Raw genomic sequence first — 23,457 nt, 5'->3', positions numbered from 1 at the left:
TGTGTGCACACTGTGTTTGCCCAGGGCCCGTCAGTTGCGTAGCACTCTGCCGCCCTGTCGAGCGGACCTGTGTGTGCACACTGTGTTTGCCCAGGGTCTGACATGTCTACGCCACTCTGTCAAGGTCTGACGGCCGCACCCCTACAGCCCTCTGATTGGACGTGCCAGGCTGGCGGTGTTCACTGAACTCCACAGTGCAGGAGTACCAAGTGATGTGGGGACATTTTAACCACGGTCTCCATCATTCATCCCTCTACCCACAGCCAACCAGAATATCAGCAAACATCACTACCTTGCCCAGTTCTTCACAACGGCTCTTGACCTTTAACCTTGTGACTCATATTCCCTTACCCTGCATGATGATTTGCTGTCGCTGACATGAGGCTAACGATAGCAGCGCTTATTCCACTCTGAACCGTGATGTAAGCGCGATGTGTTTCAGTTTATGATTAATGCCAGTTTTGCACTTTGTCCATAACAGCTCCATGGAAATGGTTTAGTTTGAGGTAGTTATTGGGAAGCCCTGGCAAAGTTTAGCGTCTATCTTGGCACGTGGACTCAGCGGTGAGAAGCAAACTGCACACAGGAGCCCGTATGTGAGGACAGGACTGCTGATAGAGGACAGTAGCAACCCGCTGACCCTCAATAAAAGTCAGGGCGGGAGGGAAATGGCGGGTGCGCTCACCTGAAAGCGGGCTGACTCGGGTGTGTCGCTCCACTTCTTCACCCTTCCTGCCCGCAAAGCCGGAGAGACGGACGAAAGGGCAGCTAATGGGCTGATCCCGGATCAGTCCTGCCCGCCTGCGGCTCGGTGCAGAAGGCCCGGAGACTCGCTCCGTAACCGTGGGAACGGAGGCCGTGGGGCGGGGAGGGGGCACGGCAGCAGTGCATTAATGTAATGCCCCTCACCTCCGAGCGCCTCTCCCTGTCAGACAGCGTCCGCGGTTACGAATGAACTCCCCGATCCGCTTTTCCCCTCCCTGTGTCTGTCGATGAAAGATATTAGCCACGCGTTTCCCTAATCGAGACCCCACCCTCCCCCAACCCCATTTCCAGTGATCGGCCGACCCCTGCCGTGTCCTCAGGCGCCCCTAACAGATTGCAGCCTTCATGCAAAATGACTGGCTAATCCTGGGAGCAGCAGGCTGCGCTGGCACGCGATTCGTCAGCGGGGGAGAGGGGCGGCGTGCGAGTCGCCAGCGCTGATGGATTCGATACAAATGGCTCATAAGGGGGGGGGGGGACTGGGGGAGACGGCTGAGACTGTGATGAGGAAGGGCGGCAGTAGACGTGTCCTCCAGGAGTTCATTAATGATCCAGGTGGCAGAGCAGAGATGGGAAGGCACTCAAGGAAACGCATTAAAGCGGTCAGAGAGGAACAGTGCGAGTGTGTGTGTGCGTGTGCGCGCGTTTGAGTGTGTGTCTGTGTGTGTGTGCGTGTGAGTGTGCGCACATGTGCGTGAGTGTGTGAGTGTGTATTAGAGCCCGAATGATGTGGGATTTATGAGACCAATTACCGATATGTTGGTCAATATAGTGCATTTTTGGGCTGGATGAAATGAAATAGACTTCTGTGTGGATTGTACACCGATCTGGCACTGAAATGATGATGCAAAGGTACTTAGACGGCTGCTTTCTTTAACAAATAGCTTCTGCTGAAGAATATTTTATCAACATTATTAACACTGTCTCATCCAATTTTACATTGAACACTGTGACCTGCAGTAAACATCAGTGTGTTGAACATCAATTGCTAACCATCAGTACTGCCAGCCAATTAGTGACACATTATAAAACAAGAAGCAGAGCTTCACAGCATCTGCACCAGCCTGGGAGCTCCTCTAGTCTTCACGGCTGTTCCCTGTGGTGTTAAAAAAAATAATTTTCACGAAAGTAACGCTGTTTTGTGTCTGTTTTTTATGTTTAGAAATACATTTCCTCTTAATTTGTTTTAGCCATAGGCTGTAAATAAGAGGAAATGAGCGAATGAGGTCGGGTGGTAGCGTCCTGACTAGCGTCTGCGATAAAAACAAGCGGCAAACGTGCTGGCGTCTGTCTGAAAACGCAGTGAATCCGCCGGCATGCCGCTGGAAAAGCCGGAGGGAGAGCGGACATGCCGGTGAACCGCCGGTGGTCTCTGACATCGGCGCGCTAACGCGCTTGTGCACGGTCGCTTCGCCCGTGCGAGCGCCAGCTCCTCTGCAGAACACGAGGCCCATCTGTGACTCACTCACTCACTCTCTCTCTCTCTCTCTCTCTGCTATCTAGCGCTGTCTGCTCGCTATCAAATTGAGTTCTCAGACTGAGCCAGCTGCCGGCTATTTACCCACGTACCATAGACACCAGCCCGCTACCACTGCGATAGCACAAAAGCAGTTTGAGCATTAGCGTTCATTTAAAAGCATTTATTTTTATTTACCGCGCTGCACTGGCGCCGCGCCCCCAGGAGTAGCTGGATATTGTGTCGGTCGCCCCCGTGTGATGTGCAAGAACGCTTGAAACCCCCGAAACGAAGTCACGCTGACGTGGATGTTCGGTTTGAACCTGCGTGCTGTTAAAACGCGCTTCAAACTGGCACCATTCGTTTCCCGGAGGAAAAGCTGGTGTCCCCAAACGCCAGGCTTTCAAGCAGCACGTATGTCAGGCCTTCTGGATGTCCAATATATCAGCCGGGCTCTAGTGTGCGTGCACGCGTGTGTGCACTTTTGTGTACCCGTGACTGTAAGTCTTTTGCGTATGTGCGTGCATGTGCATGCGTGTGTGCGCCTGTGTGCATGCGTGCGTGCAGGCATGTGTACGTGTGTGTGCATGTGTGTGCATGTGTGTGCGTGTGTGCGTGTGCATGCGTGTGTACGTGTGTGTGCATGTGTGTGCGTGTGCGTATGTGCATGTGTGTGTACGTGCATGTGCCTGTGTGCATGTGTGTGCGTGTGTGCATGAGTGTGTGCCTGTGTGCATGTGTGTGCGTGTGCGTGTGTGCGTGCATGTGTGTGCCTGTGTGCATGTGTGTGCGTGTGCGTGTGTGTGCCTGTGTGCATGTGTGTGCGTGTGTGCATGCGTGTGTGCCTGTGTGCATGTGTGTGCGTGTGCGTGTGTGCGTGTGTGTGCCTGTGTGCATGTGTGTGCGTGTGTGCATGCATGTGTGTGCCTGTGTGCATGTGTGTGCGTGTGCGTGTGTGCATGCCTGTGTGTGCCTGTGTGCATGTGTGTGCGTGTGCGTGTGTGCGTGTGTGTGCCTGTGTGCATGTGTGTGCGTGTGCGTGTGTGCATGCATGTGTGTGCCTGTGTGCATGTGTGTGCGTGTGCGTGTGTGCATGCGTGTTCAGCTTGTTGTCGATGCTTCGTTTGCATTTACCTCAGAGCCTGCAGATCTTCCCCGTGTTTGAATTAATGGCTGGCTCTGGAGCTGTCTGTTAGCACTCAGGCTGGAAGCCTTATCCAGTTCAGAGTCAAGTGCTTCATGCAAATGCAGTTGAGCAATCCTTCGCCCGCATTCCTTGAAACCTGTCGGTCCTGTAGTGCAGTCAGGAAGGAGCGTGCACTGAATCATCCCCATGTGCAGCGCGCCGCGCCGCGCCGGTGGGGCAGGTCGTTCTTTCGCGGGCCCTCAGACCGCGGCACACATTGTAACTCATTCATTAAAAATGCCAGCTGAAGACGGGCAGAGAGGGGAAAAGGATGTGCCCAATTTGTGCCAGCGTGGCTGCCCATCTATGCTCCGTGACCCCGTGAACTCTGCGCTCGTCTGGAGGAGCCGCGTGTTTCGCTGCAGCGAGCAATGGGGACTGAGTCAGCAGATCACAGCAGTCACACACACAGAGAAGAGGAGAGTGCTGGTAGTTCTGTACACTAGAGGTAACTAAAAGCTAAGGATGCGAACGTATGCGTGTACATCAAGAGGAATGCCCTGGTGGAAGCCGCATCTGTGTCTGCGTGTGGCCATCAGCCTGGGCCTGAAATTTAGCTAACGGCAAACGTGCCGATTCGTAAGTTGTATGACTGTATTTTTGATGTTTTTGGGGGTTTTATGTTCAGAGAGAGACAGAGAAAGCGAGGTGAGGCAGAGTGAGATGGTTCTTCTTGCGTGAGGTTGTGTGAAATTCTAGAACCTCGGCTACCTCACAGGAGCCCTGTTCAGGCTTCCGGAACACGTGTGTCACCTCTGCACCCCACACCGCCACTGCTCAACGCGAGACAGCTCGGGACAGGTTTTGATCAATAGTCATTTCAGACTGCTGTGGGTCATTTTTCCATGTCTGGTTGCAACCGCTGCCACCCACGACCTGCCCTACTACCCCCCCCCCCCCCCCCCGCCCCCACACCACGACAGTCCAGCCGCCATGTCAGCATGTTTTACCGCCGTCTGGCTGTGACCTTCCTCTGTCCCTCCTGCCTTCTCCTCTTCTGCCGTGCAGCCATACCGCAAACAGTGAGATATCAGTGCACTGGCCACACCCATATGGAACAATTCTGCATGAACAAAGACTTTATCTTGCATCCAAGCCGCCATGGTAGTCTTTTAGAGGAACGTCATGTTCCTGGGGTTCCTCTTTGTGTCTGAGATCGAAAGGTATGACCTTCCTAACTTGTTCCACCTGTTTTTGGGGCTTATTGCACTGAAAAGATGCCTCAGCCAGCCTGTGAAGACAGTGTGCTGTATGTAAATGACACGGACCACAGGAAAGAATCTGTTCCAATTTGGTGGAATTGACTTCAGCTGAGGACTGGGTTTGTAATGTCCCGAGGAATCGATGGGATGCACCCCAGGAGCCGCAGGCCCTGAATTGATTAGCAGTGGATAGTGAGAAGGAAATGGAATGCGCAGGAGTGCACTGTGACTACAGTCTACAGTCTGCCTGTGACTGCCATGTGACTGTGACTACTGTATGTCTGTGACTGCTGTGTCTCTCAGATTAAGCCTGCATGTCAGTCTTCTTCTTAGCTCCCCCCCATCCTCAATCCCACACTCTTTCTCCATCTTTCTCCTTCTCCCTCTGTATTCTTTTCTCTTTTTCTAATTGTTCCTCCACCATTTTTACCCAATTCTCTTTGTCTTTATTTCTCGTTCTCCCTCCCCCCCTTGTCTTTCTCTCTTTCTTTCTCCCGATGCCAGACAGACGCTTGCGGTCAGATGGCAGAGATGGAGGGTTTGATATGTCATTGCAGTGACCCGTGTCAGGCAGTCATAGGTGATGTCAGTAATTGACATTCCTGTGTCTCCCCGCGGCAGGCCCAGAGTCAGGCTCGTCTCCTGCGCTGAGCACGCTGGGGCTGCTGGGTAATCAACAAGTCGGTGACGCAGTCTGCTGATGTCAGGAAGGCGGTGTGGGGACAGGAGACTCGAGACTGTTTACGGGGCTGTTGATAAATCCTTTAAGAACTTAACGCACATCAATGACTGTGTGTGTCGGCATGCGTGCGTTTGTATTTATATGCATGTGCACATGTGTGGGGGTGTTAATGTCCATGTGTGAATGTGTGTATGTGTCTGAGTAAGAGTAAGTGTGTGTGTGTGTATGTGTCTGAGTAAGAGTAAGTGTGTGTGTGTGTGTGTGTGTGTATGTGCGTGAATGAGAGTAAGTGTGTGTGTATGTGTGTGAGTGAGAGTAAGTATGTGTGTGTGTGTGAGTGCTAGTAAGCGTGTGTGCAGTATAATGTGTCTGGCAGTGCAGCAGAATCGCACTTCCTGTAGTACTGTATTACTCTGTAACACTGCCTTTGCTGTTCCTGTCAGCTCTGCAGCGTGTATCACTGGTGTCTGAGCCATGTCAGGCGATGTCCACTTTCCCCTTATCGCCGTGTCCTCCGCACCTCTCCCCCCCGTCCCGCTCCAGCACCCGGCACCGTGTACATGGCTGCTGTACTTTAAGCCATCTGTTCCAGCGCAGAACATTCTCTGACAAATGGCCGCTGTGACTGAGCGGAATGGTTTGGAGCTTCTGTGTCAGGCCCATAGACTTGTGGGTGGAACCCCACTGAACCCCATTGCCACTCAGGTGTGAGACAGGAACATGCTTTAACCATTTAAAGAGTAGGTTTTTTGGAATGTTTTTTTCTACAGTCAGTATTCTATAACTCGTTTGCTTTCAGTTACCGGGAGCTATTGTTACATCAGCATTAGAACGTTCGGTTAAGAACATTCTAATCACGTGTGTGTGATCTTACACCTTAAAGGGTTAAATAGTGATCCATGTGCTGGTGGGTGCCCCCGCCCTCCAAACCTGTTATGATACTTAAAAGCTCATCGCCTGAGGAGCAGACACCTTTCTGGTGAGATAAATATGTCTGGGCCTGGCAGGATGGGGCAGGAGTGTTTTTGGAGGGTTCACAGGGGGTTGTCACTGGGTGGTGGCGCGTTGCAATAGGAAAGGGCGCAGGGAGCCGTCCTGAGGCGTGGCCTCCCATGATGCAACAGTATCGCACGTCTGGTGCAGCTGCCTCTCCGGCACAGTCTTGATTTGTTTATATTAAAAAGGCATTCCATGGCTGTTGAAAAGGCTGGTATGGTAACAAATAAAGCCGGGATGTAACCCGGGCTCTAAGCCGGTCTTCAAAGCAGCCAGGGATTTGTTTGAATTTTTATTTTTTTTCTTCGTTGCGCTTTATTAAAGGGGCATTGTTAAAGGAACAATGGTGAGGGCAGGTGAAAATCAATGGTAATGATTTTTCTCTGTTTCTGTTCTTTCTTTTGTTATTGACTCTGCTTCTGTATCGCAGATACAGCCTTTGCTTAGCTTTTACACTCCAGCCCCCTGCCCCCCCCCCCCCCTTATGGATTCAGACAGGCATAGCGTGCCCCCCCCCCCCCCCCCCCCCCCGATAATAGATTCAGGGGCCGTGTTTTAGGAGCTGCACAGTACGCCTGCTGTAGCTGCGCAGAGCTCCTGTGTTACTGAGTATTTCACAGCTGTGGCGACAGGATTAACCTCTAGCGTGCAAACAGTGCCTTTTAAAGTAATGTAATAGTTTCAGTGAGGACATTTCTTTCCATTTAATGTCCCAAGTACCAGCGCAGCGCCTCTTGCCAAGTCAGAGATAAATGAAAGGAAATGGGTTAGTTGCTGCTTGCATTCCTGACCCGGGCCTATTCTATTATTCCCCAGTCTCGGCGCATTCCTCAGCCTGGCTATTCTATTATACTCCCTGCTTTTTTTTTTTCCAGCTAAGCTTTTTGTTTGGAGCTCTGGGGCGCGCCCTTTTCTGGTGGCCCTGCTCAACACATCCGCGTCCGCGACTGGACCGTGTTCAGCGAGAGGGGGGCTGTGCCAGACGGCCGGTCCCACCGCCATTTTCCTGTTATTCAACCCCCCACCCCCCCGACTCCCCCCTCCCGCCTCCCTGAGCTGTTTTTTCCTCCTTTCCTTTCAGCTCATTAATCTGCGTTTACACACTTTTTAATTCCTCCCTCAGGCTCAGTTCGGCTGGTCCTGTCGACTGAGGAGCTCAGGAATCTTTCAGCTTTGAGGGGCGAGGAGGGCGCTGGTCCCTAACGCTGGCCGACCTTTTCTTCCTAAAGAGCTATCGGGTGCGCTTAGGGGTAGGACAGGGTGGGATGTGAGTGGTCATGTGTTCCCTCCGGCTCAGGAGCAGTGTCATTTTATACCCTGGAGCGACCGCACTAGTCACACCCAGTGACCTTTGACCTCACAGATGCACTGCTGCTGCTGCTGCTGCCGCGAGCTGGGCTCCATGCGAAAGGTTGGTGTCGGTTTGATTTCTTCATCGTCTTGTTCCGCGCTGCACGCGCTCTTTAATTTTCTTCCCCTCGCTGCGCATCCGGTGAGCCGGAACGCAGACGGACGTGAAGGCTATTGAACGCGCTGCCTTAATTAACGTGCCGCTCGTTATCTCCCGTTGCAAACGTTCCTCACAGCGGCAAACGCTGGAAGGTCTCAGAGCGGGGGTAATCACAGCCACTGCTCTCAGCGAGCGTTCAGTTCACGGAGCGTCGAAAAACGGTTTGAGATGTTTGCGGGTTTCGGGGAATGGTTTAGTTCGGTTAAATAACAATAAGCGCTCGTTTCTAATCTGCGACTGCGGCTGTGAATGAGTTCCTTTGAAACGCGCACGCTTATCTCTTCAGACCGACCATTCAAAGGGAAGCAACAGCGAAACTGAGTGCGTTCTCCGCTCGAGATGCTGGTGAACCGTGTTGGTAAGTGATACTTTGCTCTACTGCCATTGGTCCCAGAGCTGACTTTGTGACAGATTACTGGTCCCCCGGCCCTAAAGCCACACAAAGCGGGCAATAAAAATAGAGTGGGAATAAAGTGAAAATGTTGGCCAGGAAAAACTGCTGACTCATCTCAGACCCATTTCTATTTCGGGATAGTTCTGGGAACTCGGAGTCAAAGCTGCAGATTATTCTGGGTACTTGTTAAAAATGCATGCACTTTAGGTCTGTTTTAGAGAAATGGGCGGAAGCCTTCCCCCCCCCCCCCCCCGTGTTTATTCTTCTCGTTCGCTGGCCTTTTTGCTACTTGATTTGCTCGGCCCCCACTCGTCTGTGATGTGACTCCTGGGAGAACTCACTACTGGTCTGTAATGAAAGTGCGGATTGGGTTTTACAACATGTTCGCAGTCAGGCCCTGATACGGCTAAAAATATGCAGAACAGAGATTCACTGCCAATTAAATAACTTCCGCCGTGCCAAGTGACCTTGTACTGTGGTATACGGAGGAAGAGAGAGACGTAAGCGAAGCTGTTTTTGTTTAAGCCCATTATTGAAGGAGACGTTGCCTTCAGCCTATCGCAGTTTCAGGCTGGACAAGTGAGGAAAAAATGAGTCAGTAAGAGTTCATGCTAATTTGCGTTTTATTATCAGCATTTCCTGGGGTGGCGGACAGTAGAGCATTGCTTCATGATGCTGGCATTACCAATATCATTTTATATCTTTGCCTGGACTGTGACTTCCTGCTGTCCCTCATAGTCCAGCCAAAGCCCCAGCATCCGTGCAGCTCTCTCAAACAAACCACTGTAATATAATGGTTGGGAAATGGTTGGGTTTTTAACCCAAAGGTTGCGAGTTTGATTCCCAGGTAGAACATTGCCGTTGTACCCTTGAGCAAGGCATTTAACCTGAATTGCTTCATATTTTCAGCTGTATAAGTGCCTTCTGGGAAAAATGTAAAAAGTTGAGTCATTCGCCCTAGATAAGAGCTTCTGCTAATGCCAGTAATTTAAATGCAATGTAAATAGGCGATGACAGCAAGCTCATGTTCCTTCTGTGAAGCAAATTCTGCGTACTTTCATGACATGTGGGTTGAAGTGTGACAACGTGACACTGTCTCTCTGACTGAGCTGGATTTTGCATTTGGAGTCGCTGTTGGTATTTTTGATGGGTCGGTCCACCCCTGTTCCCTGCTTCTGTGGTGCCCTGCAGAGCGTTCTGTGCGTTAGGCCCTGATTGTACCTCATCGTGGTGGCTTTGAACTTCTCGCACACACACATGCACACACACACACACACACACACACACACGCTCATGTATATGTGTACCCTACAAAAAACACATGCATACACACACAAAACAAGCTTTTGTAAACGCGCAGCAGTGGGTCAGTATTCTAAAGATTCGTGCACACATTCTTCAGTCACCTCAGGACACACTTCAGGTATCCAAAGCACAGCAGAAAGGGGATACTTATACATGCAAACAAACCAGCAGATCTTATCGGCCTACATCTTGTATGCTTATCCATCTGTGAGTCAGTGGATGGGGGAGGAGTCTGCCGGGTGCACAGTTAGACTGGATAGGGAGGAGTCTGCCTCTGTGAGTCAGTGTATGGGGGAGGAGTCTGCCTCTGAGAGTCAGTGGATGGGGGAGGAGTCTGCCGGGTGCGCAGTTAGACTGGATGGGGGAGGAGTCTGCCTCTGTGAGTCAGTGGATGGGGGAGGAGTCTGCCTCTGTGAGTCAGTGGATGGGGGAGGAGTCTGCCTCTGTGAGTCAGTGGATGGGGGAGGAGTCTGCCTATGTGTCAGTGGAAGGGGAGGAGTCTGCCTCTGTGAGTCAGTGTATCGGGGAGGAGTCTGCCTCTGTGAGTCAGTGGAAGGGGGAGAAGTCTGCCTCTGTGAGTCAGTGTATGGGGAAGGAGTCTGCCTCTGTGATGCAGTGGATGGGGGAGGAGTCTGCCTCTGTTAGTCAGTGGAAGGGGGAGGAGTCTGCCTCTGTGAGTCAGTGTATGGGGAAGGAGTCTGCCTCTGTGATGCAGTGGATGGGGGAGGAGTCTGCCTCTGTGAGTCAGTGTATCGGGGAGGAGTCTGCCTCTGTGAGTCAGTGGAAGGGCGAGAGGTCTGCCTCTGTGAGTCAGTGTATGGGGAAGGAGTCTGCCTCTGTGATGCAGTGGATGGGGGAGGAGTCTGCCTCTGTTAGTCAGTGGAAGGGGGAGGAGTCTGCCTCTGTGAGTCAGTGTATGGGGAAGGAGTCTGCCTCTGTGATGCAGTGGATGGGAGAGGAGTCTGCCTCTGTGAGTCAGTGTATGGGGAAGGAGTCTGCCTCTGTGATGCAGTGGATGGGGGAGGAGTCTGCCTCTGTTAGTCAGTGGAAGGGGGAGGAGTCTGCCTCTGTGAGTCAGTGTATGGGGGAGGAGTCTGCCTCTGTGATGCAGTGGAAGGGGGAGGAGTCTGCCGGGTGCACAGTTAGACTGGATGGGATTCTCCCCGCTGGGCCACAAGTGAAAGCCAATCTAATGTTTTCTTTTCCGCTGGGCGGCCAATGTCATTTTCTATCTATTTTCGTCCTCGCTCTCCCCATCTCAGTTGAGTCCCAATTTCAGCTTCCTCACGGTCCGTGGACATTGACAGATTGCTGGGCCCCCACCGCCCGGCCGGGGAGGGTCTTCAAATTCGAAGCTGTTTTAATGAGTGGCGGAGCCTGGAACAGGCCAGCCAATCACAAGAACAGCCCCTAGAGAAAATACACAACAACAACAAACAAAAAAAATGTGTAGGGGGGTAAAATAATTCAATCTGTCTTTTGGCCATTTTGTCGCTGGGAAGTTTGAAACGTGCAGCTTTGGCAATGGCCCAACCGCCAGTGTGAATGTTGTCATTTCAAAAGCGACTTTAAAGTATTTAAACATGTTTCCTCTGTGTTTCATATGCATAAATATGATGTGCTCATCCACAGTAGATTGAGAGTGGTTGTCATAATGAATTACATTGTGTGGAATGTTTAATGCATTATCCCATTAGCTGTGTTTTATAATATATGTTTACATGGGTGTCCCTGAATAAATGAATGCAGAGCTTGTAAAAAACTGTTTTATTTATTTGTATTTTTAAGGTCCTTTACAATAACACAATGCAACAATACACATACTATACAATCCTCCATCTTTTCTAAAGAGCTTTTAAATGGTTTTTTAAAAAATCAGTGAAAAAAAAGAAGTCTTACCCTGGGAAAACTGCCATTTGCCATATAGAAATTGGTTTGTCCAACAGATTTCTTTACCTCAACAAAAGTGTAACATTGGCCGAGGGTGTTTTTTAAATATTAAATAAAACTGTTCAGTTGTACTCTAAGATATTTATTCTCTGAATCGTCAAACTAAAAAAAATTAAAAGATACAAAATTTCCATTATTATTTTTAATCTTTGTTTGCTTGGATGTCAAGCTAGTGAGTGGTGTTATGTTTGTGAAGCTGTTATCATTGTAAGCCTCTAAGACGAGAACTTTTTAAGTGGCAGAAACCCTTACAAGCATGCTATTATCAGAAATTGTACATCATCCTAACAAAGTATATACTCTAGTATGTACCCTCAGCAAGTGGTTGGCTGTTCACACTCCCAGGCAAGAACACACACTGTAGTTTGAACTTAAGTGTTTATTTGATCGATGGCAACGAGGGCGCGACAAGCAAATAGAAACAACCAGGTGGTCTGACAAAATAGGACTTTCTATGTGTCTACTTTAAAACCATCTGAGCATGTTAGCAAGAAAACTGCAAAAACGAAAGTGGAGTGTGAAACGAATAATGAAAGTAAATGAGTCGAATCGCAAGTCTGGCGTAACATGTTTGTTTCCAGCGTAACATTTTATGCAAACTCGTTTGCTGTTTTCGAATGCGATGCTCCATGCGTACGCTCGTATTTTCCGGGATCTGCATTGACAGAGGAGAAGTCCGCGGTTTGCGTCTGATTTTTAAACACGCCCCTGGGTTTCTCCCAACGAATTCCTGTTTCGAGGGAACGGACTGGACCTGCTCTGCCAGACAACCAGAGGGAACGGAGCCTAAACTCCTGCACTTAGTCGCTTAGCATGCGTGTAAACCGCGGCGCATCACAGGCATTTATGGAAATGGACATGTTAAGCAGTCATTCATACGAGTGAGGTTAGAGATTATTTCTCATTGTTTTTATAAATTGGGATAACCGACTGTCAGCGTGGATGGCAGCGGGGGGCTTCGGGTGAAGGGTAATGAATGCACATATTTAACATATTTGCAGAATGAGCTAATTTGCTCCCAGCAGCATGGCTTCATTGATCATTAGCTTTCGTTTTCTCTCAACTGGTTTCACACTGGCGCCCGTCTTTACTTGAGCAAACTGTCAGGGTTTCTCACCTGTACCACAAGGGCAGGCTACTGTTGCCTGCATATGAAAGATAAATCTGGCAGCGGGTTTGGCTGAACGCAATATTATGTGACGCTTGTCGCTACTGTTGTCTGGGTCTGGTTGTCATGGTGCTTTTAACACCACTGCTGCATCTGAGGTTGAAGAATGTGATTATCTGTATGTTCATGTAGCATTAGAATAGAATACAATAGAATAAAATAGAATAGAATAGAATATGTCAGACAGCCATTCCTTCAGCTCTTTTTGAAGCTTAGCAGTCTCCCTCCGGTCCCTCCATCCATCCATGTGGGGGAAGCCTATGTCACACACGTAAACTCATATGGGTGAATCTGTCATTTCTGTACAATTGTGGCCTCTTGATCGCTCCACAAGAGAGTGTGAGTCCACGCATGGAACACGGGAATAATCGCATTCTTCAAAGGAACACAAACATGGCCCCTCCTGTGGCTTGGTCTATCAAAACGCAGAGCGAAAAGCTAGCCTAGCTGAGCATGGCACTCATCGTCAACAGACCGGCGGCAGTGATTGATCATCTCTCTCCTCCAGGCTGTCTGCAGTTGAAAGCCTGTTCAACCTGCCTGTTCTGTTGGATTTCTGGACTCTGATTTATGTTTCGGAAAACCGCGCGGGCAAAGGAAAGGTGATCCTTTGATCTCTGGCTTTTTATCGGGAGGATGCTGACGAGCGATCGGCTCTGCAGACAGACCGGCTCAGATCAGCAGGTTCGTCCGTAGAGAGGTGGGGGGAGGGTTGGTGACCTGGGCATCTGTACTCCACCCACCCAAAGCAGATGACCCAGACCCCGAATCATTGGGTAATTGTCAGTGGTGTTGTTGACACTGAGTCCGGCATAGAGGTCATCTCCTTACAGCAGAAAGCCTCAGCATCTATTGATCACCCCTTCCATTTAACCTCATTGCTTTTCTCACATGTACTATAAATGGTAAATGGACTGCATTTATATAGCTCTTTCATCCAAAGCGCTTTACAATTAATGCCGCGCATTCACCAGAGCAATTAGGGGTTAGGTGTCTTGCTCAGGGACACTTCGACATGCTCAGGGCGGGGGATTGAACCGGCAACCCTCCGACTGCCAGACAGCCGCTCTTACCTCCTGAGCTATGTCGCCCCTGTAAGCGTCAGATGAATACTGTAAGCCCCTGGGTCAGGTTTAGGGGCGTGTCACTGTAGCGTAATGGTTCGGGAACTGGGCTGGTAGCTAAGGTTGTAGGTTTGATAAAATATCCAGCTGTATCAACGGTTTGTATGTAACAGAGTGTGTATGGGAGTGTCTGTGAGCCCTGGGCACTGTGTGTGGAATGAGCCACAGCGGCAGCCTGCACGGGTCCCTCCACAGGGCAGGAGACGGGCGCACCTCTCTGTGGAACAGCCGGCTTGTTTGTTAGCGCGGCACCGCCAACCTCCGCCTCATCACGGGTCGTGTCAGCTCCTGCACCGCTGGCCGTTTGCCGTCTGCCGTCGAGCGTGACCACCGGGCCGTTACTGAGGCGCCGGGCGCACCTGCCCTGCGCGGCTCAGCCGGTTCCTGTCCTTTTTCGGGGAACACGTCATGACAGAAGCTCGGGGGCGAGAGGAGGGCCGGTCCTCGGGCTGAGCAGCGCTCCCTCGCATCGTCTCCGCCTCTCCGTGTGAGGAGATGTGCGCTGTGGGGACCAACGCTCAGCTGGGCACCCCCCCCCCACCGTCAGGAGCATTAATGCTGAGATTAATTAAGCCCACCCTCCCCTCAAAAGACGCACACACATCCAGCCTGGATGGATTTCCCTCATTTTTGCCGCCCAACCCTCGTTTGCCGCCGCTCCCCGGTGAAACTTTTACCGGCAGGAGTTTGTCTTCATTATCTGAGCGACTTAGCCCAACACGCGGTCGGGCCCCCTCCTGAGGTTTATTGGGAACGGAGTTATGACTGCCAAAAAAAAAAAAAGCCCCCGCAGCGCACGGAAAATCAAGTGAAGATCCTGAAGGCGTTGTCTGTCTGCTTTATTATCTGCACTTTGAGTCTGAGAGGCGGAGAGGAAAAGCAATTATTCAGGCATTGAATATTAAAGCCTTGAATGACAATGGCGATGAAAATCGATGGGACGGCATATTCGGTGGAATGGGGGGGTATCTGATTGCTTTCGGGGACGTGTGTGGCAAAACGTAACCCCCCGCCATTCCACCCCCACCCCCCTCCAGTTTCCCGACAGTGACCGCCGAAGCCGCTGCTCTCAGCGACCCCCTCCCCCTTTTGTTTCTCGCCCATCGGTGGCTGCGGAGAGCGAGCGACAGTGCGAGTGATGGGAGAATGCTAATTAAGCACCCTGAAAATAACAGGGCTAACGGCCCAGCTGCAGCCTCTCCTCTTCAGCAGCTGTCTGCCGGTTGCTCGTAAGACGGTTTTTGCGGGTTCCCCCGTTCCTCTGGCTCCGCCCGCGAGGCCGGCGGTGTCACCCGCGGAGCAGCGAGCGCTCCCTGCGCCGCGGTCTTAACCTTCCAGCACATCCCGCCCCGCGAGACAGCCGCCCGGTTCGTTTACGGGCCGAGCTCCGGTCTTTCTCCGGACGCTGACGGGGGGGGGTGGGAGGCGGGGCTTGTTCCTCGCCCCGCGTTCGCGCTCGGCGCCGCGGTCACGTTCACGGTCGCGTGTCGGCGGCGGAAACGGCGCAGCTGCAGCGGGCCACCTCCGCCGACCGCGAGCGCCAAAATAAATAAATAAATAAGTAAGGAGGCCCGGGAGAGGAGGATGAAAGATGGCGCTCATCAGGAAAGCGACTCCGCCTGCCGTTTGGAGCGGCCGGCCGCGCCGCTCGCTGTGGCCCGGGGCGAAAGCCGACACTGACGGATGGGCCGCCTCTCCGCCGCTCTCCTTTCTATAACGTCCCAGGGCTGCACACTGCGCCACGCGTCCTGCGGGGGCATGAACGGGCGGGGTCGCCGATACAGTACACCGCTCTCAATCCAACGCCCTGACTGTCACGTGCCACATGCCACTCTCTCTCATACACGCACGCACATGAATACACACACACACGTGCAAACACACACAGACACACACGTACAGGCACGCATGAACACACAAACATGTACAAACACACACAGACACACACACACGTGCAGACACAAACAGGCGTGCCCACAGACACATGCACATACACACGCAGGCACACACACTTCCTCCAAGCTGCCGCTGAGATGTGTGTGTCTCTGCTGTAATAGCTGCAGGTAGGAGGGTTAGCCCCAGCCCCTGTGTGATACTCCTGGTGCTGTACTTATTTACAAGGTGCCCCTGAGGGGCACTTCAGTCTGAACCAAAAACTCAAGAGCGAGCTCTTTTATCAGACTGTTGCGGAGTCTCTGCCAGCAACCTGGTTACTGCTCTCTCTCCTTTACTCTGTGGGCGGGGCACGGCCAGCCGTGTGTATCTGTTGCACATTGTATAAATTAAGTGAGTGCAGCACTGACAGAATTTCGACACCTCAGAGCGATATTCTCACCCTTTTTTAAAGAAATTGCCACGGCACTGTGTTGCATTTGAAACATTGCTGTATTGGCTCCATGGTAACAAGTTGTCCCATTAATACCGAGGAGCCCATTAATTGCGCCTCAACCTCTCTGAGTCTCTTTCCCAGTGATTCAATTTTCATCCCTGTCTTAATTAGCGACTTTCGTTTTAATTGTCAGGAGAAAGAGACATACTGTGCTCTGTGTAAGTGTATAAAAGTGTTGGAGGGGTGGCATGGGGGGGGTGCGGGGGAGGTGAGCAGGATGGGCTCACTCAGTGCATTTTAACCCAAAACAGTGGAGTGGATGTTTTGGCCTTGTCTTGCTAAATGTACAGCCAGTGGGAGCTCGTGCTGGTGCTGTATAAGTCCTGAGCCCCTGTTGAGCCTGAATGAACAAGATTAAAGGTTTGGGGGGGATGGTGGTGCGGGGGTGCGGGCAAGAAACCAGTAGCAGCTGGGATCAGAACACACTGTAGGTCTAGGGAAAGAGGACCATTGTGAAGCGAGCAAGATATGGATGCTCAAGTGTAGGCCTATGTAGCGCGTTTTATTTCTTTCTACCCTACATCTGCGCGTGTGAGGTAATCTCTGCCCTGCGGCCCCCCCCACCTCTGTGAGAGTGTCAGTGCACTGTGGACACGCCATGTCACTTCACAGGCGTGTCCCCCCCCCCGCCCTTCCCGTGTAAGCGTGTGGATCCGCTGTGCGTGTTAGAGCGGCTGGCCCTGGGGTGCTCATCAGCGCTGACTTTGCATGGGCTTTAGTTTGAATGCAATAATGAAATCATTTTGGAAAAAGACCTGACAAAATGAAAGGAAAGGAAATTATAATAGAAATGATGCAGTTTTGCCCTTATTCCTTATTCATTGCCTTTTTAGTCAACTGTGAAACACTTTGAACTGCATTTTTCATTGCATGAAAGCGCTCGCTAATAGTTAATATTATTTTATTTAAATTTTATAAATTATTGTCCATATCACAAACACACATTCACGCTCACACACACACACACACCCTCATAACCACACACACACACTCTCTCACACTCTCACTCACACTGACACACACTCACACTCATAGACACACTCACACTCTCACTCACACTGTCACGCAAACACACACACACACACACACACACACACACTCTCTCACACTCTCACTCACACTGACACACACACTCACACTCATAGACACACACTCACAGACACACTCACACTGTCACGCAAACACACACACACACACTCTCTCTCACACTCTCACTCACACTGACACACACACTCACACTCATAGACACACACACACACACACTCACAGACACACTCACACTCTCACTCACACTGTCACGCAAACACACACACACACTCTCTCACTCTCACTCACACACACACACACACTCACACTCATAGACACACACACACACTCACAGACACACTCTCACTCACACTGTCACGCAAACACACACACACACTCTCTCACTCTCACTCACACACACACACACACTCACACTCATAGACACTCACACACACTCACACACAGAGCAAGGGGCAGCGCAGAGCCTCTTGAGCTTATTTGACAGTACAAAATGGCCTCGATCCGACAGACTCCTGTGTTCCACGTCGGCTCAACTTTCTGTGGCTCCCAGCAGAGTGGGAGTGCTTTCCGGCTCGTTATCGAGCCCGGAGCTCGGAGGTTTCCCCCCTCTCCTTTCAGTCCTGCTCTTTCATGTGTTTTGACAAACATGCCCACTCCTCCATAAATATTTTGGCAATTACTCTGGTTTTCTTCCGAATGCTTCATTTCCCCCTTCATTAAGTAAAATCATTCTCGTCCCAGGCTGCCAGAACGGAATTAATTCAGCAAGAAAAATAAGTAAATGTCATTAAAGAAGCGCAGATGTTTTTGGCTTCTTTCTTGTCAGGCATTAGAGCATTTGTTTCATCATGAGCTGTTATTTCATCAAGAGCTTTTTTCTTCTCCAAAGCAGCTTTTTCAGGTGTTTGAAGTACTGGATGTACAAAAGTGACTTCATTTTCACAAAAGCCCTAATTTTCCTGCAAACACTCGCCATTTAGTCATGTGGAAAGCCTTGTTCGTGAATGTTAAGGGGCGATGAGTTGCTCATCTTGCACCTGTTGCCTGCCTGGTTTTTGAGTGGGGCCGGGTCAGGCAGGTTAGATGTTCTGGTTGCTGGAGTGTGTCAGGTAAAGCCTGTGCAGAAGCATCAGGGTTATATGATAATTCTGCCTAATTATGAGCCTGTTTGATAAAGCTGTTGCTTTTTTTGCGGCGAGAGAAGAGGGTCAGAGAGCTTCGTGTGTCTCTGTCATGCTGGGTTTGTGCATTAGTGCAGTACAGTGCTCCTAACGCTGTGTATCTCTCTCCTTCCCTCTTTTGCTTTTTCCTCCTTCCCCTCGCCCCCCTCCCCTTCCCTGCCTGCGCTCTCCCTCTCTCTGCAGTGCTGCTAAGGGAGGAGGTGGCGCAGCTCCAGGAGGAGGTGCACCTCCTGCGGCAGATGAAGGACATGTTGACCAAGGATCTGGAGGACTCTCACGGCGGGTGTTCGGCCGAAGTGCTCTCCGCCACCGAGCTCAAGGTGCAGCTGGCCCAGAAGGAGCAGGAGCTGGACCGTGCCAAGGAGGCCTTACAAGGTATGTAGAACTGCTCTGCTCCTGTGCTCACGTGTGCTCCACCCCTGTGCTCAAACCTGCCCCGCCCCTACACTTACACCTGCCCCGCCCCCATGCTCACACCTGCCCCGCCCCTACACTTACACCTGCCCCGCCCCTGCAATCAAACCTGCCCCACCCCTACGCTCACACCTGCCCCACCCCTGCACTCACACCTGCTTCAAACTGTAAAATATGCAAGCACACCATAACGACTTGCAAACATTCAGCCCATGTGACCCAAGCGGGGCTGAGAAAACATACCCCTGAATGTAGACATCATCAGCGACTCTCACCGCGCACTTAAGACAGCCGTTATAATTTTAATTATCTGCTCGTCACTTGGGGAATGACATCCCCGCCTGTGACTGTTTCCTTTCCTGGTCCGCTGGCTCCTCAGTGAGGGTGTCCTGCCTGGAACAGCTGGCCGCGGTCCGGAATCTTATGAATCCGGCCTGTAACGAAGGCCAGAACAAACACGCCTCCCTTCAGAGGAACTGGGACTGCCACACCAGAAACGGAGGCCAAATTAATAGCTGTATAGCCGGCTTGCGTTAGTGGGGCCCGCGAGCGTATAACAGAATTAGGCCATGCTGCGATGGAGCAGTTCTGCACAGGAGGCCAAATTCTCCGTTGCCATGGCGCAGCGTATTGCTTCCAGTTTTGAGCTGGACCGGCCCCTCTGCGGGTGGAGCCGGGCCCATGACGCAGCCTGGCCCGGGTTCTGCGCCGGGCTCCGTTTCGGAGAACGTTGGCAAAGCCAGATCTGCTCTTCTCGGGTGCTGGGAAGGATACCAGCACACACACAAACACCCCCCCCCCACCCCCGCACCATCCCCCACTGCACCCCAGGAAGAGTGCAGCCAAAAGAGGGTTTGGTGACGGTTAATGAGGGCTGTTCTTCTCACGCGCACCGGACCCGCTGCCGCAGAGCTGCCCCTCTCCGTGTGTGTTCCCAGGCTGGGACTGGGCTCTGAGACCAGCAGGGATGCAGTTCATTGGAGCTTTTGGCTGCTTCGCCTCCCTTCTGCATTAAGCTGAAGCCCATCCATCCTCCATTTGGCCCGTTTCGTATTTATTTTTGCTTGTCTTGAGTTCTGTTGTCCATAAACACTGGAAACGAGCCCCTCAATGTGCCATTAGATTCATTATAGGAGATAGAGGGGGTAATTACTGTGTGTGGTCTTACCGGGCAAAAGCTGATGCTGGTCCAGCACTGGGAACCTGGGCTTGGAAACCAGGGTTACTGGCTGCATCACTGTCTTCTGACAACACACTGAAACCATAGCAACCCACTGCAGAGCGGAAGGGGGTTGGGTGGGTGAGGTGAGCTAGAGAGATCCTCTTTCAGCCTGAGTGTGCGCTATCTTCTGTGTATCGCTGTCAGAACAGGGACAACTTAATCTCAGCCTTTATGCCCTCACTTCCTGCATTGTTTATTTACTTCCATCTGCTTGGATGTTCCCAGCTACGTATAGGAGCACTTCCAGGACTGTGGTTGTGCTTTAAGCAGAAAGCCTGAGACATCTTTACTTTGTAATGATCTGCCAAACCAACAGAAAGCTATTAGAATTTCTATCTTGTTTGTTATGATTAGATTTTTAGAAAAAATAAACTTCCGTGCAATTTTTATGTTTTCAAGCATTCATGCTTTTTTAGTTTTTTAATGATGTTTACTCATTTGTACGCCCATAAATGTGAGTAAAATGTAACATTTCTGAAGAGATTCATCCTATCAAATATACTTAAAAAGCTCCAATAATTCCTTCCCTGATTTCTCCGCCACTCCTGTATGAGAACTTCTGGAGGAGATGTTACAGCATTCCAAGCCGGATAGGATGACAGGAACAGGATATTATTTTAAAGCTGTACTTCTCTCGGATTTGAAGTGCTGTCCGGTGGAAACGGGGGGCAGTTCCCACTGCTGCTGGTAAAAGTCAGGCGTGGAGAGTGTGTGGTTCCAGCCGATGAACAGATGTAGAGTGGAGAGATGTGGAGATCGCAGGATTCATCTCTGGTCCTTTTCTAGCCGTTTTTTTCTGTTCTTCTGTGGCCCTGCTGTAACGCTGGAACCTCGTTTGTGTTCCGCGGAAATAAAGAGGACGCGTACGCACTCTCAGGGGGGCAGTAATTATCGGGTTCGGAGATTTATGAGGTGCGGCTCTGCGCTGCTCCGGAGAGAGGAGGGACTGGGGGAGAGAGAGCGAGAAAGAGAGGCAGAGGGAGAGACGGATGGATGGCTGGTGAAAGAAAAAGGCCTTGTTGTGTAACTGCGACAGTTGTGCAAGTGGTCCGCCTACCTGTGTGTCATCCTCTGTTCTGACAGGCTGCGCAGTGCTCGCTGTGCACTGGAGCTTTACTCAGTTTATTTTATCGCTGTGTTTATATCATACAGAGATGGAATATGGCCTAAACTGAGCACATCCAGGTCAGAGGGCAGTGCATCAGACATATCTGTTAAAAGCATGCTACGTCCTTTATGCAAGATGTAATCTGTGGCAGTAACGCACTGCTAATTTTATTTGAAAGGGAGGGCCAGTAGCTGTGCTGTTTAGGTGTGTTAGCAGTTAGCGCTGGTGGCTAATGTCTATGACGGTATGTTGAGGAGGCCGACTGCTTCAAAACCTTCTTTTTGTCTTTTTTCTTTTTATGGACCCAAATCCTCCCTGGAAAACAGTGGGTTGTTGTGCTTAAATAAATAAAATGAATGAATGACTGAATGAATGAATGACTGAATGAATCCCAGTCCGGGCCAGCTGGAACAGAAGGGCTACAGTTTGTGTCTTCCTGTTTGATTGGCACTTCCTGCTGTCCTTAAGACGTGGAAATGCTTCCCTGATGGTGTGGATCCGAGCAGCTGGTGTGGATCTCCGCAGCCAGAGGGGTGTTTTTTTTTATATTGTTGTTTTTTTTGGCGGCGCTGTTTTTTTTCTGAATCTCGTAATGGACCGGCTGCGCTCGGCGGCTCGGCCTGGCGTTCACGCCCAGCGCGCGTCCCGGGGATTCCACGGCGACGGCTGTGATTGTGCTGCGCGTGGTAATTGCCGCCCCGCCGCGGGATTACAGGTTGCCGCGACTCCGCCGGCCACTCTCCGCGCGCTGGAGTGGGCGGGGCCAGGGGCCCAACCCCGACAGCCAATCCGGCGTGAAATCAGCAGGCCGGGCCAGAGAGGTGCTGTCCGTGCTCTGATACCTTCTAATCACGTATAGAGTAATGGATCCACTCACGGCGTGTAAACAATGCACTCTCTCTCTCTCTCTCTGTCTGATGGGCTGACCCCCCGCTCTCCGGTGGTGTGTAGTTTTTTGTTCCTTAATTGGTTAAAGTAAGATGTTTTTTTCTCCCAGAGGTTCTTTGAGAACTATACCAAAGAACAGGAAGTAGACCAGTTCTGTTTGGCTTGCGAGTGTTAATAGGGATCCCTTTGTCCACAGTTTTCAGTAATCAGTAAAGTTCATAGTGAGTGAGTGAGTGTCTCTCAGGAATATATACTGAGTGGTACAGGCACTACAAAGTAAAGGTACAAGTAGCATTAAAGCCTGGTCTGTCTAATGCATTTTCCCCATGTAACAGAACATGGTTTGGTGGTTTGTCGCAGCCTGGTGTGTTTGAATCCAGTTTGGGTGCTAGACTGACTCTCTTTTTCAACAACCCCCACCCCCCTTCCCCCCACCCCAACATCACTTTTCACTAAGAGATGCTGCACTTTCATTTCACCATCTAACTGGATCGCTTTTAATTTATTTCAGTTTGAGGGTTTTGAATAAAGGAAAGTATATTTTTGACAAGCCAAAATTGAATTTCAGAATCCAGAACGGTAATGCGGACCAAGGCACGTTGGTCTGCATTAGCCCAACTCACAAGTCACTTTTGTGCTTCTGTCAAGATGATTCCTCTGAATGAAAAAAGAAATCATGAATTCATAATTTTCTCATTTTTAAAGTCACTCTTGATAAATCTGGCTCCCCCCTGAGAGTGTAAATTGGTGTACAGTGCCACCTGGTGGTAGCTTAAGGCACCTGCTTTGGAACCTTTAGCCCAATATGCAGGTCACCCAGTCCCAACCCATCAATATGGCTTCTTCATTGTCCCAGCATGTCATGATTTCTTAAATTAAACAAATAATTTGCCTTTGCATTTGTGCCAAAATGGCTGCCTTGCATCATGCAAGTAGATGCTGCACATTGGTGGCTGAAGTGAATTTACCCATGTTCGATTAGCCACAAACACTGATGAGAGCTCACCAGCACATTCAGCATGCCCTGTTTCTCTCTCTCTCTCTCTGAATTTCTCTCTCTCTCCCTTTCTCCTTTTCTTTCCCCTCTCCCTTTCCCTCTCCTTCCACCTCCCCATCCTTTTGTCTCCTCACTCTGACTCTCTCTCTCTCTTTTCTTTCTTCCTCGCACTCTCTGTCTCCTGCTCTCCTTTTCTTTCCCCTCTCTCGCTCACACTCTCTCTGTTTCTTTCTTTCTCTCTCTCTCTCTCCCTCTCTCTCTCTCAGTAGCCCCTGGTACGGGTTCCCTAATGAGCCGTCTATAATGAGCTCACAGAGCGTGGAAATGGAAGCCGCTTGTCCGGCGTGTCCAGCACGCGGCCTCGCTGGGAGGCTCCGCGCTCTGAAAGCCAAGCCGCTCGGTAGCCGCTGGGTAGCCGCACGCAGCTGACGGGCTCCCGGGGTCCCCCCCCCCCCCCGGACGAGGCCGTTATG

The 23,457-nt window shown here is 50.9% G+C and overlaps 1 protein-coding gene across 9 annotated transcripts in view; it reads left to right on the top strand.

Moving 5' to 3' along the window:
- The window catches only part of kazna (kazrin, periplakin interacting protein a), a 269,814-nt gene that overhangs the window by 212,586 nt on the left and 33,771 nt on the right, over positions 1-23,457 (top strand). For 7 of the 9 annotated variants that reach the window (XR_004761391.1, XM_035381147.1, XM_035381148.1 and 4 more), the window contains one exon: positions 18,539-18,730. Coding sequence is in view for 8 of the 9 variants with exons in the window: in XM_035381147.1 (XP_035237038.1) it covers positions 18,539-18,730 (192 nt within the window). In the remaining variant the exon portion in view is untranslated. Of the gene's footprint in view, positions 1-7,411; positions 7,699-12,187; positions 12,333-18,538; positions 18,731-23,457 lie in introns of those variants that run through there. The other 2 variants (XM_035381151.1, XM_035381153.1) reach the window with 2 other exon arrangements.

The sequence above is a fragment of the Anguilla anguilla genome, chromosome 11 (genome assembly GCF_013347855.1).
Source record: "Anguilla anguilla isolate fAngAng1 chromosome 11, fAngAng1.pri, whole genome shotgun sequence".
Taxonomy (NCBI): domain Eukaryota; kingdom Metazoa; phylum Chordata; class Actinopteri; order Anguilliformes; family Anguillidae; genus Anguilla; species Anguilla anguilla.
Note: the sequence above shows the minus strand (reverse complement) of the source record. Positions and strands in the feature narration are given on the sequence as shown.